The 10,898-nt window shown below is 50.0% G+C and overlaps 1 protein-coding gene across 1 annotated transcript; it reads left to right on the top strand.

The window, feature by feature from the left end:
• Positions 1-1,000: 1,000 nt before the first annotated feature.
• LOC100387458 (small ribosomal subunit protein eS10-like) lies at positions 1,001-2,056 on the top strand. Its single transcript, XM_002761752.3, has 2 exons — positions 1,001-1,044; positions 1,606-2,056. Exons 1-2 carry the CDS (start codon positions 1,001-1,003, stop codon positions 2,054-2,056), a joined length of 495 nt encoding a protein of 164 aa, XP_002761798.3.
• Positions 2,057-10,898: the final 8,842 nt, after the last annotated feature.

Below are 10,898 nucleotides of genomic sequence, written 5' to 3'. Positions count from 1 at the left end.
CTGGTCTTGAACTCCTGACCTCAAGTGATCTGCCCGCTTCGGCATCCCAAAGTGCTGGGATTACACTTGTGAACCACTGCGCCTGACCCAAATTAATTCTTTATTGCCTAGTGCTGGGCACCAGGCCCTGGAGGCCGAGAGCCCAAGATTAAGCCACGTCAGCTCAGTAGTGATCCCAGGTGAGGGCCCTACCCTAGCCCAGAAGATCGGTCACCGCAAGATTAGCAAAAATGCAGATACGATGCAGGATGAGCTGCTTGGTGCTGTGTTATTCAACCTATATCCCAAAAGAGAAAAGCCCAGAGGGTTACATTCTTCAGTGATTTGTAGTTCCACACTAACAGCAATAATAGTAATAAAGGGCCACGCACGCTGGCTCACGCCTGTAATCCCAGCACTTTGGAGGCTGAGGCGGGTGGATCACGAGGTCAAGCGCTGGAGACCAGCCTGGCCAACAGTGAAACCCCGTCTCTGCTAAAAATACAAAAAAATTAGCTGAGAGTGGTGGCAGGTGCCTATAATCCCAGCTACTCGGGAGGCTTAGGCAGAAGAATTGCTTAAACCTGGGAGGCGGAGGTTGCGGCGAGCTGAGATCGTGCCACCACACTCCAGCCCAGACGACAGTGCAAGACTCCTTCTAAAAAACAACAGTAATTATGAAGGTAGGTACAGTGGCTCACGCCTGTAAATCCCAACCCTTTAGGAGGCTAAGGAGGGCAGATTCCTTGAGGCCAGCAGTTCCAGACCAGCCTGGCCAACGTGACAAAACATTGTCTCTACTAAAATAACCAAAAAAATTAGCCAGGCATGGTGGCTCACTCCTGTGATCCCAGCTACATCGGGAGGCTGAGGCATGATAATTCCTTGAACCCAGGAAATGGAGGTTGCAATGACCCAAGATCACACCACTGCACTCCAGTCTGGGCAACAGAGCGAGACTGTCTCAAAAATAAAAACAATCGTAGCTTCCTTTCCAGCCCTGGTCCCTGCAGCGGCCACGATGTTGATGCCTAACAAGAACCAGACTGTCATTTATCAACAACTTTTTTTTTCTTTTTTCGAGACAGAATCTGGCTCTGTGGCCAGGCTGGAGTGCAGTGGCACCATCTGAGTTCACTGCAACCTCTGCCTCCTGGGTTCAAGCAATTCTCCTGCCTCAGCCTCCCAAGTAGCTGGGACTACCGGCAGGCACCACCACGCCCAGCTAATTTTTGTATTTTTTAGTAGAGACCGGGTTTCGCCATGTTGGTCAGGATGGTCTTGATCTCATGACCTGTGATCCACCCACCTCGGCCTCCCAACAACTTTTTTTTAAGACAGAGTCTCCAGCCTCTGTTGCCAGGCTAGAGTGCAGTGGCAGTATCTCAGCTCACTGCAACTTCTGCGTACCAGGTTCAAGCAATTCCCCTGCCTCAGCCTCTCCAGTAGCTGGGACTACAGGCATGTGCCCCACGCCTGGCTAAGTTTTTGTATTTTAGTAGAGACGAGGTTTCACCCTGTTCGCCAGGATGGTCTCAATCTCCTGACCTCATGACCCACCTGCCTCGGCCTCCCAAAGCGCTGGGATTACAGGCGTGAGCCACTGCGCCTGGCCGCATGACCTCCTTTTAAGGAGGAAGTCATGGTGGCCAGCAGGGATGTCCACGTGCCCAAGCACCCGGAGCCGGCAGACAAGAACGTGCCCAACTTTCATGACACGAAGGCCGTGCAGTCTCTCAAGTTCCGAGGCTACCTGAAGGAACCATTTGCCTGGGGACATGTCTGCTGGTGCCTTACCAATGAGGGCATCCAGTATCCCTGTGACTACCTTCATCTGCCCCTGGAGATCATGCCTGCCACCCTATGCCACAGCCGTCCAGAGACTGGCAGGCCTCGGCCTAAAGCTCTGGAGGTGAGTGACCTGCAAGACTCAAGAGGGGAAGCCGACAGAGGTACCTGCAGGCAGAGTGCCATTCCCCCTGGAGCCGACAAGAAAGCCGAGGCTGGGGCTGGGTCAGCAACCGAATTTCAGTTTAGAGGTGGATTTGGTTATGGACAAGGTCAGCCACCTCAATAAAATTGGAGAGGATATTTTGCATTAAACTCATAGTGAAAAAATAATAAAAGTAATAATGGCACGGGCTGGGCATGGTGGCTCACGCCTGTAATCCCAGCACTTTGGAAAGCCGAGGTGGAAGGATCACTTGAGCCCAGGTATTCAAGACGAGCCTGGGCAACATAGCAAGACCCTGTCTCTACAAAAAATACAATTAGCTGGGTGTCATGGCATGCACCTATAGTCTCAGCTACTTGAGAGGCTGAAGTAGGAGGATCACTCGAGCCCAGGAGGTGGAGGCAGCAATGAGCCATGTTTGTGCCACTGTACTCCAGGCTGGGCACAGTGGCTCACGCCTGTAATCCCAGCACTTTGGGAGGCTGAGGCAGGTGGATCATTTGAGGTCGGGAGTTCAAGACCAGCCTGACCAACATGGAGAAACCGTGTCTCTACTAAAAATACAAATTAGCCGGGTATCGAGACCAGCTGGCTGTACAGACCCCCACCCAGGCGGTGCTGAAGGCATTAAGGAGCAGACATCCAGATAGAACAGTAGAGTGGGGCTGTCCGGGGGCCACCAGCCTTCCGAGCTGAGAACCTCAGGGGCTGACGGCATTCCGGGCTGAGGGCCTGGAGCAGACACTGACCCGTGTAGTTACACTCTCTGAATAGGTGATTATTATTAACAAACAGGTGTCCTGTGTTTTCTCACAGAAGCAAGATAAACCAGGTAGGCAGCGGGTGCCTATTTACCACAGATCAAGGACAAATGAGAGAGCATTCTCCCCAAGGGAGCCTGGGTGCAGGGTCACCTATCCTGGGCTTAAAGAATTGTTTTAACCCGTGTGTGATATGTGTATACTGTTTTGCTACTTTAGAATGCCCCAAGCAGTTTTCCACTTGACAGGGGCGGGGGGTGGGCGGCCAGGTGTTCGTTACCATCCTTCTCAGAAAACAATATAATTTTATCATACAGTCAGCATTTCTCAACAGCCAGGCATGGTGGGGGGCACCTATAGTCCCAGCCACTCGAGAGACTGAGGCAGGAGAATCGCTTGAACCCAGAAGGCGGAGGTTGCAGTGAGCCAAGATCACACTACTGTACTCGAGCCTGGGCAACATAGTGAGACTCCGTCTCAAAAAAATAAAAAGAAAAAGAGAAAAGAAAATCCAAAGTCAGAGACAGCAAGGGGTAGAGGCAACATTTGAACTCAGGGCCTCAGTCTTAAGCACCAGATTTTGGGATGCACCTGTCTTGTCTTTTTCCTCATAGTATTTACAATCATATTTTGAAGCCACCACAGCCTTGGAAGTTCAATGGTGTGGAAAAGCCATCCCAATATGGTGCTAGTGGACACAGCAATTTCCAGTGTTGTTTTTCAGGACAATTCCATCTCTGAAAAACTCACACAGGTACCTGATCCAAAGAGAACAATGGCAAGAAAATAATCCACACACGTGCCGGCATTGGCGGGCAATGCTGTAGTCCCAGCTACTCGGGAGGCTGCGGCAGGAGAATCGCTTGAACTCAGGAGGCGGAGGTGGCAGTGAGCCGAGATCGTGCCATTGCACTCCAGCCTGGGCGACAGAGTAAGACTCCGACTCAAAAAAAAAAAAAAAAAGAAAGACTTATTTTGGCCTTTGCTTCGAACTTTTTCTTTTCTCTTTTTTTTGAGACAGGGTCTCTCTCCGTCTCCCAGGGTGGAGTGCAGTTGTGCAGTCATAGTTCACGGCAGGCTCAAACTTCCAGACTTTTTAACAGAGACAGTGTTTCACCATGTTGGCCAGGCTGGTCTCGAACTCCTGGACTCCAGCAATCCACCCATCTTGGCCACCACACCCGGCCTTACAACTGTTTTTAAAGGCTGGCCCAAGTGCTGTCCGAAGCTGAGGCCTCTGCATTCTTGGGAGGGTTTACTTGCTGTCTCAGCGGATGCTCCCTGCTGAGCCTGGCGGGAAGGGTTGGGGGACACTGGGAACCAGGATCTCAACTTGGACCAGGGCAAATGAGAGGTAATTTGGGGGGAAAAAAACAGCTCTGACCTGAAACTTAGCCAGGCCCTCATGGTTCACAGAAAACAACCCACCCAGCACAGGAATTCTCAGGGGTTGGGTCCACGCTGTGTTCTGTGCTTCTCTTTCTCTTTTAGAGGATCTGGGAGATTTGGTGCATGAATCTCCTCTTTTTTTAAACAGTCTCCATCTGTCGCCCAGGCTGGAGTGCAGTGGCGCAGTATCGGTTCGCTGCAACCTTCGCTTCCTGGTTTCAAGCGATTCTCCTGCCTCAGCCTCCTGAGTAGCTGGGATGACAGGTGCCTGCCACCATGCCCAGCTAACTTTTTGTATTTTTAGTAGAGACGGGGTTTCACTATGTTGGCCTGGCTGATTTTGAACTCCTGACCTCGTGATGTGCCTGCCTTGGCCTCCCAAAGTGCTGGGATTACAGGTGTGAGCCACCGCACCCGTCCGCCTATGAATTTCTTGAAGCCTTTACTTCATGCCAGGTGCTAGAATGATCTGGAATCCTCAGATCCATGCTTAGAGGTAGGTGCTACTGTTATGCCCACTTTACAGATGAAGCTTGCCTGTCATCCCAGCACTTTGGGAGGCCAAGGACAGCTGATCACCTGAAGTCAGGAGTTCAAGATCAGCCTGGCCAACATGGCAAAACCCCGTCTCTACAGAAAATAGAAAAATTAGCTTGGCACCATGGTGAATGCCTAGAATCCCACCTACTCAGGAGGCTGAGGTAGAGAACTGCTTCAACCTGGGAGGTAGACATTGCTGTGAGCCGAGACTGTGCCACTGCCCTCCAGTCTGGGCAACAGAGCGAGACTCTGTCTCAAAAGATAAAAAAACAGATAAGGCTCACTGCTTGAAACAGGCCCAGATTTGAAGACGGGTCTCCTGACTCCAAGGTCTGCGATTTTTTTCTGATGGGTGACATCTGCTCATTCACTAATTCATTCAGCTTTTCATTCAATAAGCATCCATTGAGCACCTAGTGTATGCCAATTGTCATGCCAATAAAGACGGAGGTAGTCCCTGCCATCTTGCATTCAAATCTTTTTTAATTTTATTTTTTTGAGACGGAGTTTTGCTCTTGTTGCCCAGGCTGGAGTACAGTGGCATAATCTCGGCTCACCTCTGCCACAACCTCTGCCTCCCAGATGCAAGTTATTCTCCTGCCTCAGCCTCCCAAGTAGCTGGGATTACAGGCATGCACCACCACACCTGGTGAATTTTGTATTTTTGGTAGAGACGGGGGTTTCTCCATGTTGGTCAGGCTGGTCTCGAACTCCCAACCTCAGGTGATCTGTCCACCTCTTTTTTTTTTTCTTTTTATTAAGGCAGGGTCTCAGTGTGTTGCTGAGGCTGGAATGCAGTGGCGTGATCCTGGCTCACTATGGCCTCAGCCTCCCCAGGCTCAAGTGATCCTCCTACTTCAGCCTCCTGAGTAGCTGGGACTACAGGCATGTGCCACCATGCCCAGCTAATCTTTAGAGGTATAGTTTTTTATGTTTGTTTTGTTTTGTAGAGATGGGGTTTCACCATGTTTCCCAGAATTGCCATGAGTCTGACATATTCTCAAACTCCTGGGCTCAAGCGATCATCCCGCCTTGACCTCCCAAAGTGCTGGGACTCCAGGTGCATGCCACTGCACCGGGAATTGGCCTATTATTATTATTATTATTATTATTTAAGCAATCTGAGTCTTTTCCACATTGGTTTGCTCACTGTGTGTCTTCAGTGCTTCGTATGTAATAGGACCTCAGTAAAGACCCACAGAGTCTTCATTAAAGCCTCAATGAAACGAGGAAATCCTGATGTCTAGAGTCTGAAGTCTAATTCCTGAGTACCAGCTCCAGCTCCGCGTCTCAGTAGCTGTGCCACCTTGGGCCCATCACTGGGCCTTATAGGTAAAATTGGTTCAAGAAGTGTTTTCACACAAGGACACAAAAAAATCAGAATTACCCCGCTGGTAGGAATGTCCACTGGGGTAGCAGCTTTGGAAAACAGTCTGACAGCTTCTCAAGAGGTTACACATAGGGCTGGGTGGGGTGGCTCACACCTGTGATCGCATCACTTTGGGAGGCCAAAGTGAGTGGTTCACCTGAGGTCAGGAGTTTGAGACCAGCCTGGCCAACATGGTGAAACCCTGACTCTGTCTCCAAAAAAAAAAAAAAAGAATGGCCAGACGCCACTCAGGCCTGTAATCCCAATGCTTTGGGAGGCTGAGGTAGGAGGATCGTTTGAGCCTAAGAGTTCAAGGCCAGCCTGAGCAACATAGGGAGATTCCAGATGGCTCACCCCGGTAATCCCAGCACTTTGGGAGGCCAAGGTGGGCAGATCACCTGAGGTCAGGAGTTCAAGACGAGCCTGACCAACATGGAGAAATCCCGTCTCTACTAAAATTACAAAAAAGTGCTGGGCATGGTGGGAGGGGGTGCCTGTAATCCCAGCTACCTGGGAGGCCGAGGCTGGAAAATTGCTTGAACCTGGGAGGGGGAGGTTGTGGAGAACCAAGATGGTGCCATTGCACTCCAGCCTGGGCAACAAGAGCAAAAGTTTCAAAACATTTTTTTTTAATTTAAAGGAATGATACAGTCATACATGCTACAGACGAATCTTACAAACCTGAAGCTATGTGAAAGAAGCCAGACTAGCAGATTCCTGGTTGCTTAGGGCTGAGGCACAGGGACAGGGACAAGGGGAGGGACGGCTCAAGGCCGTCGGGCTGCTTTTCGAGGAGATGGGAGTGTTCCAGAATAGAGTGGGTGATGATTGTACAACTCTGAATATAGGAAAACCCACTGAATTGTACACTTTGAGTAGGTGAATTCTATACTAGGTCAACCATATCTCAGTAGAGCTGTTTTTAACAAAAAGAAGTTTTTGCCTCTAGGCTGAGAGTGAGGAGAAGCTGCAAGCCAAACCTCGTCCCAAAGCCAGTGGTCCATCCAAGAGGCTAAATGTGCAGCCCAGGGGCTCAACCTAAAATTAAGAGTAAACCGGCCGGGCGCGGTGGCTCACGCCTGTAATCCCAGCACTTTGGGAGGCCGAGGTGGGCAGATCACCTGAGGTCAGGAGTTCAAGACCAGCCTGGCTGCAGTGAGCTATGATTATGCCACTGCTGTCCAGCCTGGGTGACAGAGTAAGACCCTATCTCTAAGACAATAGCAACAAAAATGAAATACAGCAAGCTTGCTTATAAGTGATCAGCTAAGTTTACGAAAAAGTAAGAGAAATCTCCAAGAGACGCAGAGGAAGGGAAGTTTCTGAGGCTCTGACTCCCTTAAGGGATTTTCTGGGAACTCCATTCTAGGAAATCAAATGAAAGTAGTCCCTGGGATTCCTGGCAGAAGAAAGAGCAAATCTTCCCTGAAAAATCAGACCCTCAGTCAGGGCCCTCAGGATTCTTGACTGTTTGATCACAGTCAAAATCATAAAACATACAAGAACATAGGCCACCATGAGTGAGAGTCAGCAGAAAAAACAAACAGTAGAATTAGGTCCCCTCAAGACGCCTGGCACTGGAACTAATAGTGATACATTATTTAAAATATTTTCAGTGGTTCTTCTTCTTCTCTCTTTTTTTTTTTATCACCGATTCTTACTCTGTCACCCAGGCTGGAGTGCACTGGTACGATCTTGGCTCTTTGCAACCTCTACCTCCTGGGTTCAAGTGATTCTCATGCCTCAGTCTCCCGAGTAGTTGAGATTACAGGTGCATGCTGCCACACCTGGCTAATTTTTTGTTTTGTTTTTCTATAGAGATGGGGTTTCACTATGTTGGCCAGGCTGGTCTTGAACACCTGACCTCAAATGACCCACCTGCCTTGGCCTCTCAAAGTGCTGGGATTACAGGCATGAGCCACTGCACCCGGCCACGTCTACCTACTTCCGAAGGGCAACCTGCTTACTCACAGTCTTACTGATTTAGACCAGGCACAGTGACTCGCGCCTGTAATCCCAATGCTTTAGGAGGCTGAGATGGGAGGACTGCTTGGGACCACGAGATTAAGACCAGCCTGAGCAACATAGCAAAATCCTGTCTCTATTTTGTAAAAAAAGAAAAAAATAATGTCATCTAGCCAGGTATGTTTTTTTTATGCCTGTGGTCCCAGCTATGTAGGAGGCTGAGATGGGAGGATCACTTGAAACCAGGAGTTTAAGACCAGCATGGGCCACATAGCAAGACCCCATTTCTTTTCTTTTCTTTCTTTTTTTAGGCACAGTCTCGCGCTCTCACCCAAGCTGGAGTACAGTGGCATGATCTAGGCTTGCTGCAACCTCTGCCTCCCAGGTTCAAATGATTCTCCTGCCTTAGCCTCTGCCTGCCAGGTTCAAGCCATTCTCCTGCCTCAGCCTCCCAAGTAGCTGGGACTACAGGAACATGCCACCATGCCCTGCTAATTTTTGTATTTTTGGTAGAGACAAGGTTTCCCCATGTTGGCCAGGCTGGTCTTGAACTTCTAACCTAAGCTGATCTGCCCACCTCAGCCTCCTAAAGTGCTGGGATTACAGGTGTGAGCCACTGTGCCTGGCCACAATACCCCATTTCTACAAAAAATTTAAAAGTTAGCCAGGTGTGGTGGCATGCACCTCTGGTCCCAGCTAGTCAGGAGGCTGAGGAGGAAGGATTGCTTGACCCTAGGAGAGAAAGGCTGCAGTGAGCTGTGTTCACACTACTGCACTACAGCCTGGATAACAGCCTGGCTGGGCACAGTAGCTGGGCACAGTGGCTCAGGACTGCAATCCCAGCACTTTGGGAGGCTGAGGCAAGTGGATCACTTGAGGTCAGGAGTTTGAGACCAGCCTGGCCAGTGTAGCGAAACCCCATCTCTACTACAAATACAAAAATTAACTGGGCATGGCGGCACATGCCTGTAGTCCCAGCTATTTGGGAGGCTGAGGCATGAGAATTGTTTGAACCTGGAAGATGGAGGTTGCAGTGAACTGAGATTGTGCCACTGCACTTTGGCCTGGGTGACAGAGGAAGACTCTGTCTCCAAAACAAACAAAAAACACAAAGGCCGGGCACAGTGGCTCACACCAGTAATCCCAGCACTTTGGGAGGCCGAGGTGAGTGGATCACCTGGGGTTGGGAGTTTGAGACCAGCCTGACCAACTTGGAGAAGCCCCTGTCTCTACTAAACATACAAAATTGCCGGGTGCAGTGGCTCACGCCTATAATCCCAGCACTTTGGGAGGCCAAGGCGGGTGGATCACGAGGTCAAGAGATCAAGATCATCCTGGTCAACAAGGTGAAACCCCATCTCTACTGAAAATACAAAAATTAGCTGGGCATGGTGGTGTGCGCCTGTAGTCCCAGCTACTCGGGAGGCTGAGGCAGGAGAATTGGTTGAACCCAGAAGGCGGAGGTTGCGGTGAGCCGAGAATGTGCCTTTGCACTCCAGTCTGGGTAACAACAGCGAAACTCCATCTCAAAAAAAAAAAAAATACAAAATTAGCTGGGCGTGGTGGTGCATGCCTGTTATCCCTGCTACTCGGGAGGCTGAGGCAGGAGAATTGCTTGAACCTGGGCAGTGGAGGTTGTGGTGAGCCGAGATCATGCCATCTCACTCCAGCCTTGGCAATAAGAGTGAAACTCCATCTCAAAAAACAAAGAGAAAAGATGGGGAGGTATGGGCACAGAGACAGGCATGAAAGGAATACTGTGTGAAGACACAGTAATAAGGCAGCTGGCTCTGAGCCAAGGAGAGAGACCTCAGAAAGAACCAACCCGGCTGACACCTTCTTGTTGTAAATCCCCCCTCCAGAACTGTAAGATGCCCTGTTGTATAAGCTGCCCTGTCTGCGGTGCTTGGTCCTGACAGCCTTAGCAAACTCATACACGTCCCCTCTTCCCAACTGGTACTTCCCGGCATCACCACCTCCCAGACAAAGTACTTGTACTGAATCCTTGTCTCAGTGATGGCTTCCAGGGAACCCAAACTAAGACAAGGACACCCCAGGGTGCAAAAGGTGGCATGGGGAAAGAAGAGAGTCTCAGGGGAGCACTGTCATGCAGAGAAAGGAGAGGAGAGGTCTTGAGGGAAGAAGAGCCAGACCTCAGTGACCGAAGCTACCGTATTTGCTCCCGGAACCCATGAGAAAAACTTAACAGTGTGGTGGTGGTGGGGAATCCCAAATCGGAACCTTTTCTGTGCTTTTGAGCCACAAAAGAAAGTTGTGGCTCATTGGTTCACAGCCACAAAGGAAATGGTTTCCAGTTGGGTGATGGTTTGCTTTTGTTGTTGGGGAGGATCTAACCTCAATGTTCCTGCTGCATCCTGGGCAATGGGCTCCTTCTGGCATGTTCTCTCTCCTGTTTTTCAAGTTTACTTTTTTTTTTTTTTTTTTTTTTTTGAGATGGAGTCTAGCTCTGTCACCCAGGCTGGAGTGCTGTGGCACAATCCCAGCCTCACTGCAACCTCCACCTCCTGGGTCCAAATGAGTCTCATGCCTCAGCCTCCTGAGTAGCTGGGATTACAGGCACATGCCACTACGCTTGGCCTGTTTATTTTTTTATAGATGGGATCTCACTATGTTGCCCAGGCTGGTCTCAAACTCCTGACCTCAAGCCATTCCTCCATCCTCACCCTCTTGAGACACTGGGGTGTGAGCCACCACGCTCAGCCTTACCTAGCTCACATATAGGATTTCTGTGGGTTTTGCTTATTTGTTTGTTTGTTTGTTTGTTTTTGAGACACAGTCTGGCTCTGTCGCCCAGGCTGGCGTGTGGTGGTGCCATCTCAGCTCAGTAATGCCTCCACCTCTCAGGTTCAATTCAGATGAATTCTCCGTGCAGCCTGGGCTGGGCAGAGCACAATCTAGAAATTTCATGCACAATCTGGAA

Source organism: Callithrix jacchus, chromosome 22 (assembly GCF_049354715.1).
Source record: "Callithrix jacchus isolate 240 chromosome 22, calJac240_pri, whole genome shotgun sequence".
Classification (NCBI taxonomy): Eukaryota; Metazoa; Chordata; class Mammalia; order Primates; family Cebidae; genus Callithrix; species Callithrix jacchus.
This window is presented reverse-complemented; position numbering and strand designations above follow the sequence as displayed.

Coding starts and splice junctions, on each gene's coding strand:
- LOC100387458 (XM_002761752.3), top strand. CDS start 1,001: ATGTTGATGCCTAACAAGAACCAGACTGTCATTTATCAACAACT. Junction 1,045..1,605: donor ACTGTCATTTATCAACAACT/TTTTTTTTCTTT, acceptor CGCATGACCTCC/TTTTAAGGAGGAAGTCATGG.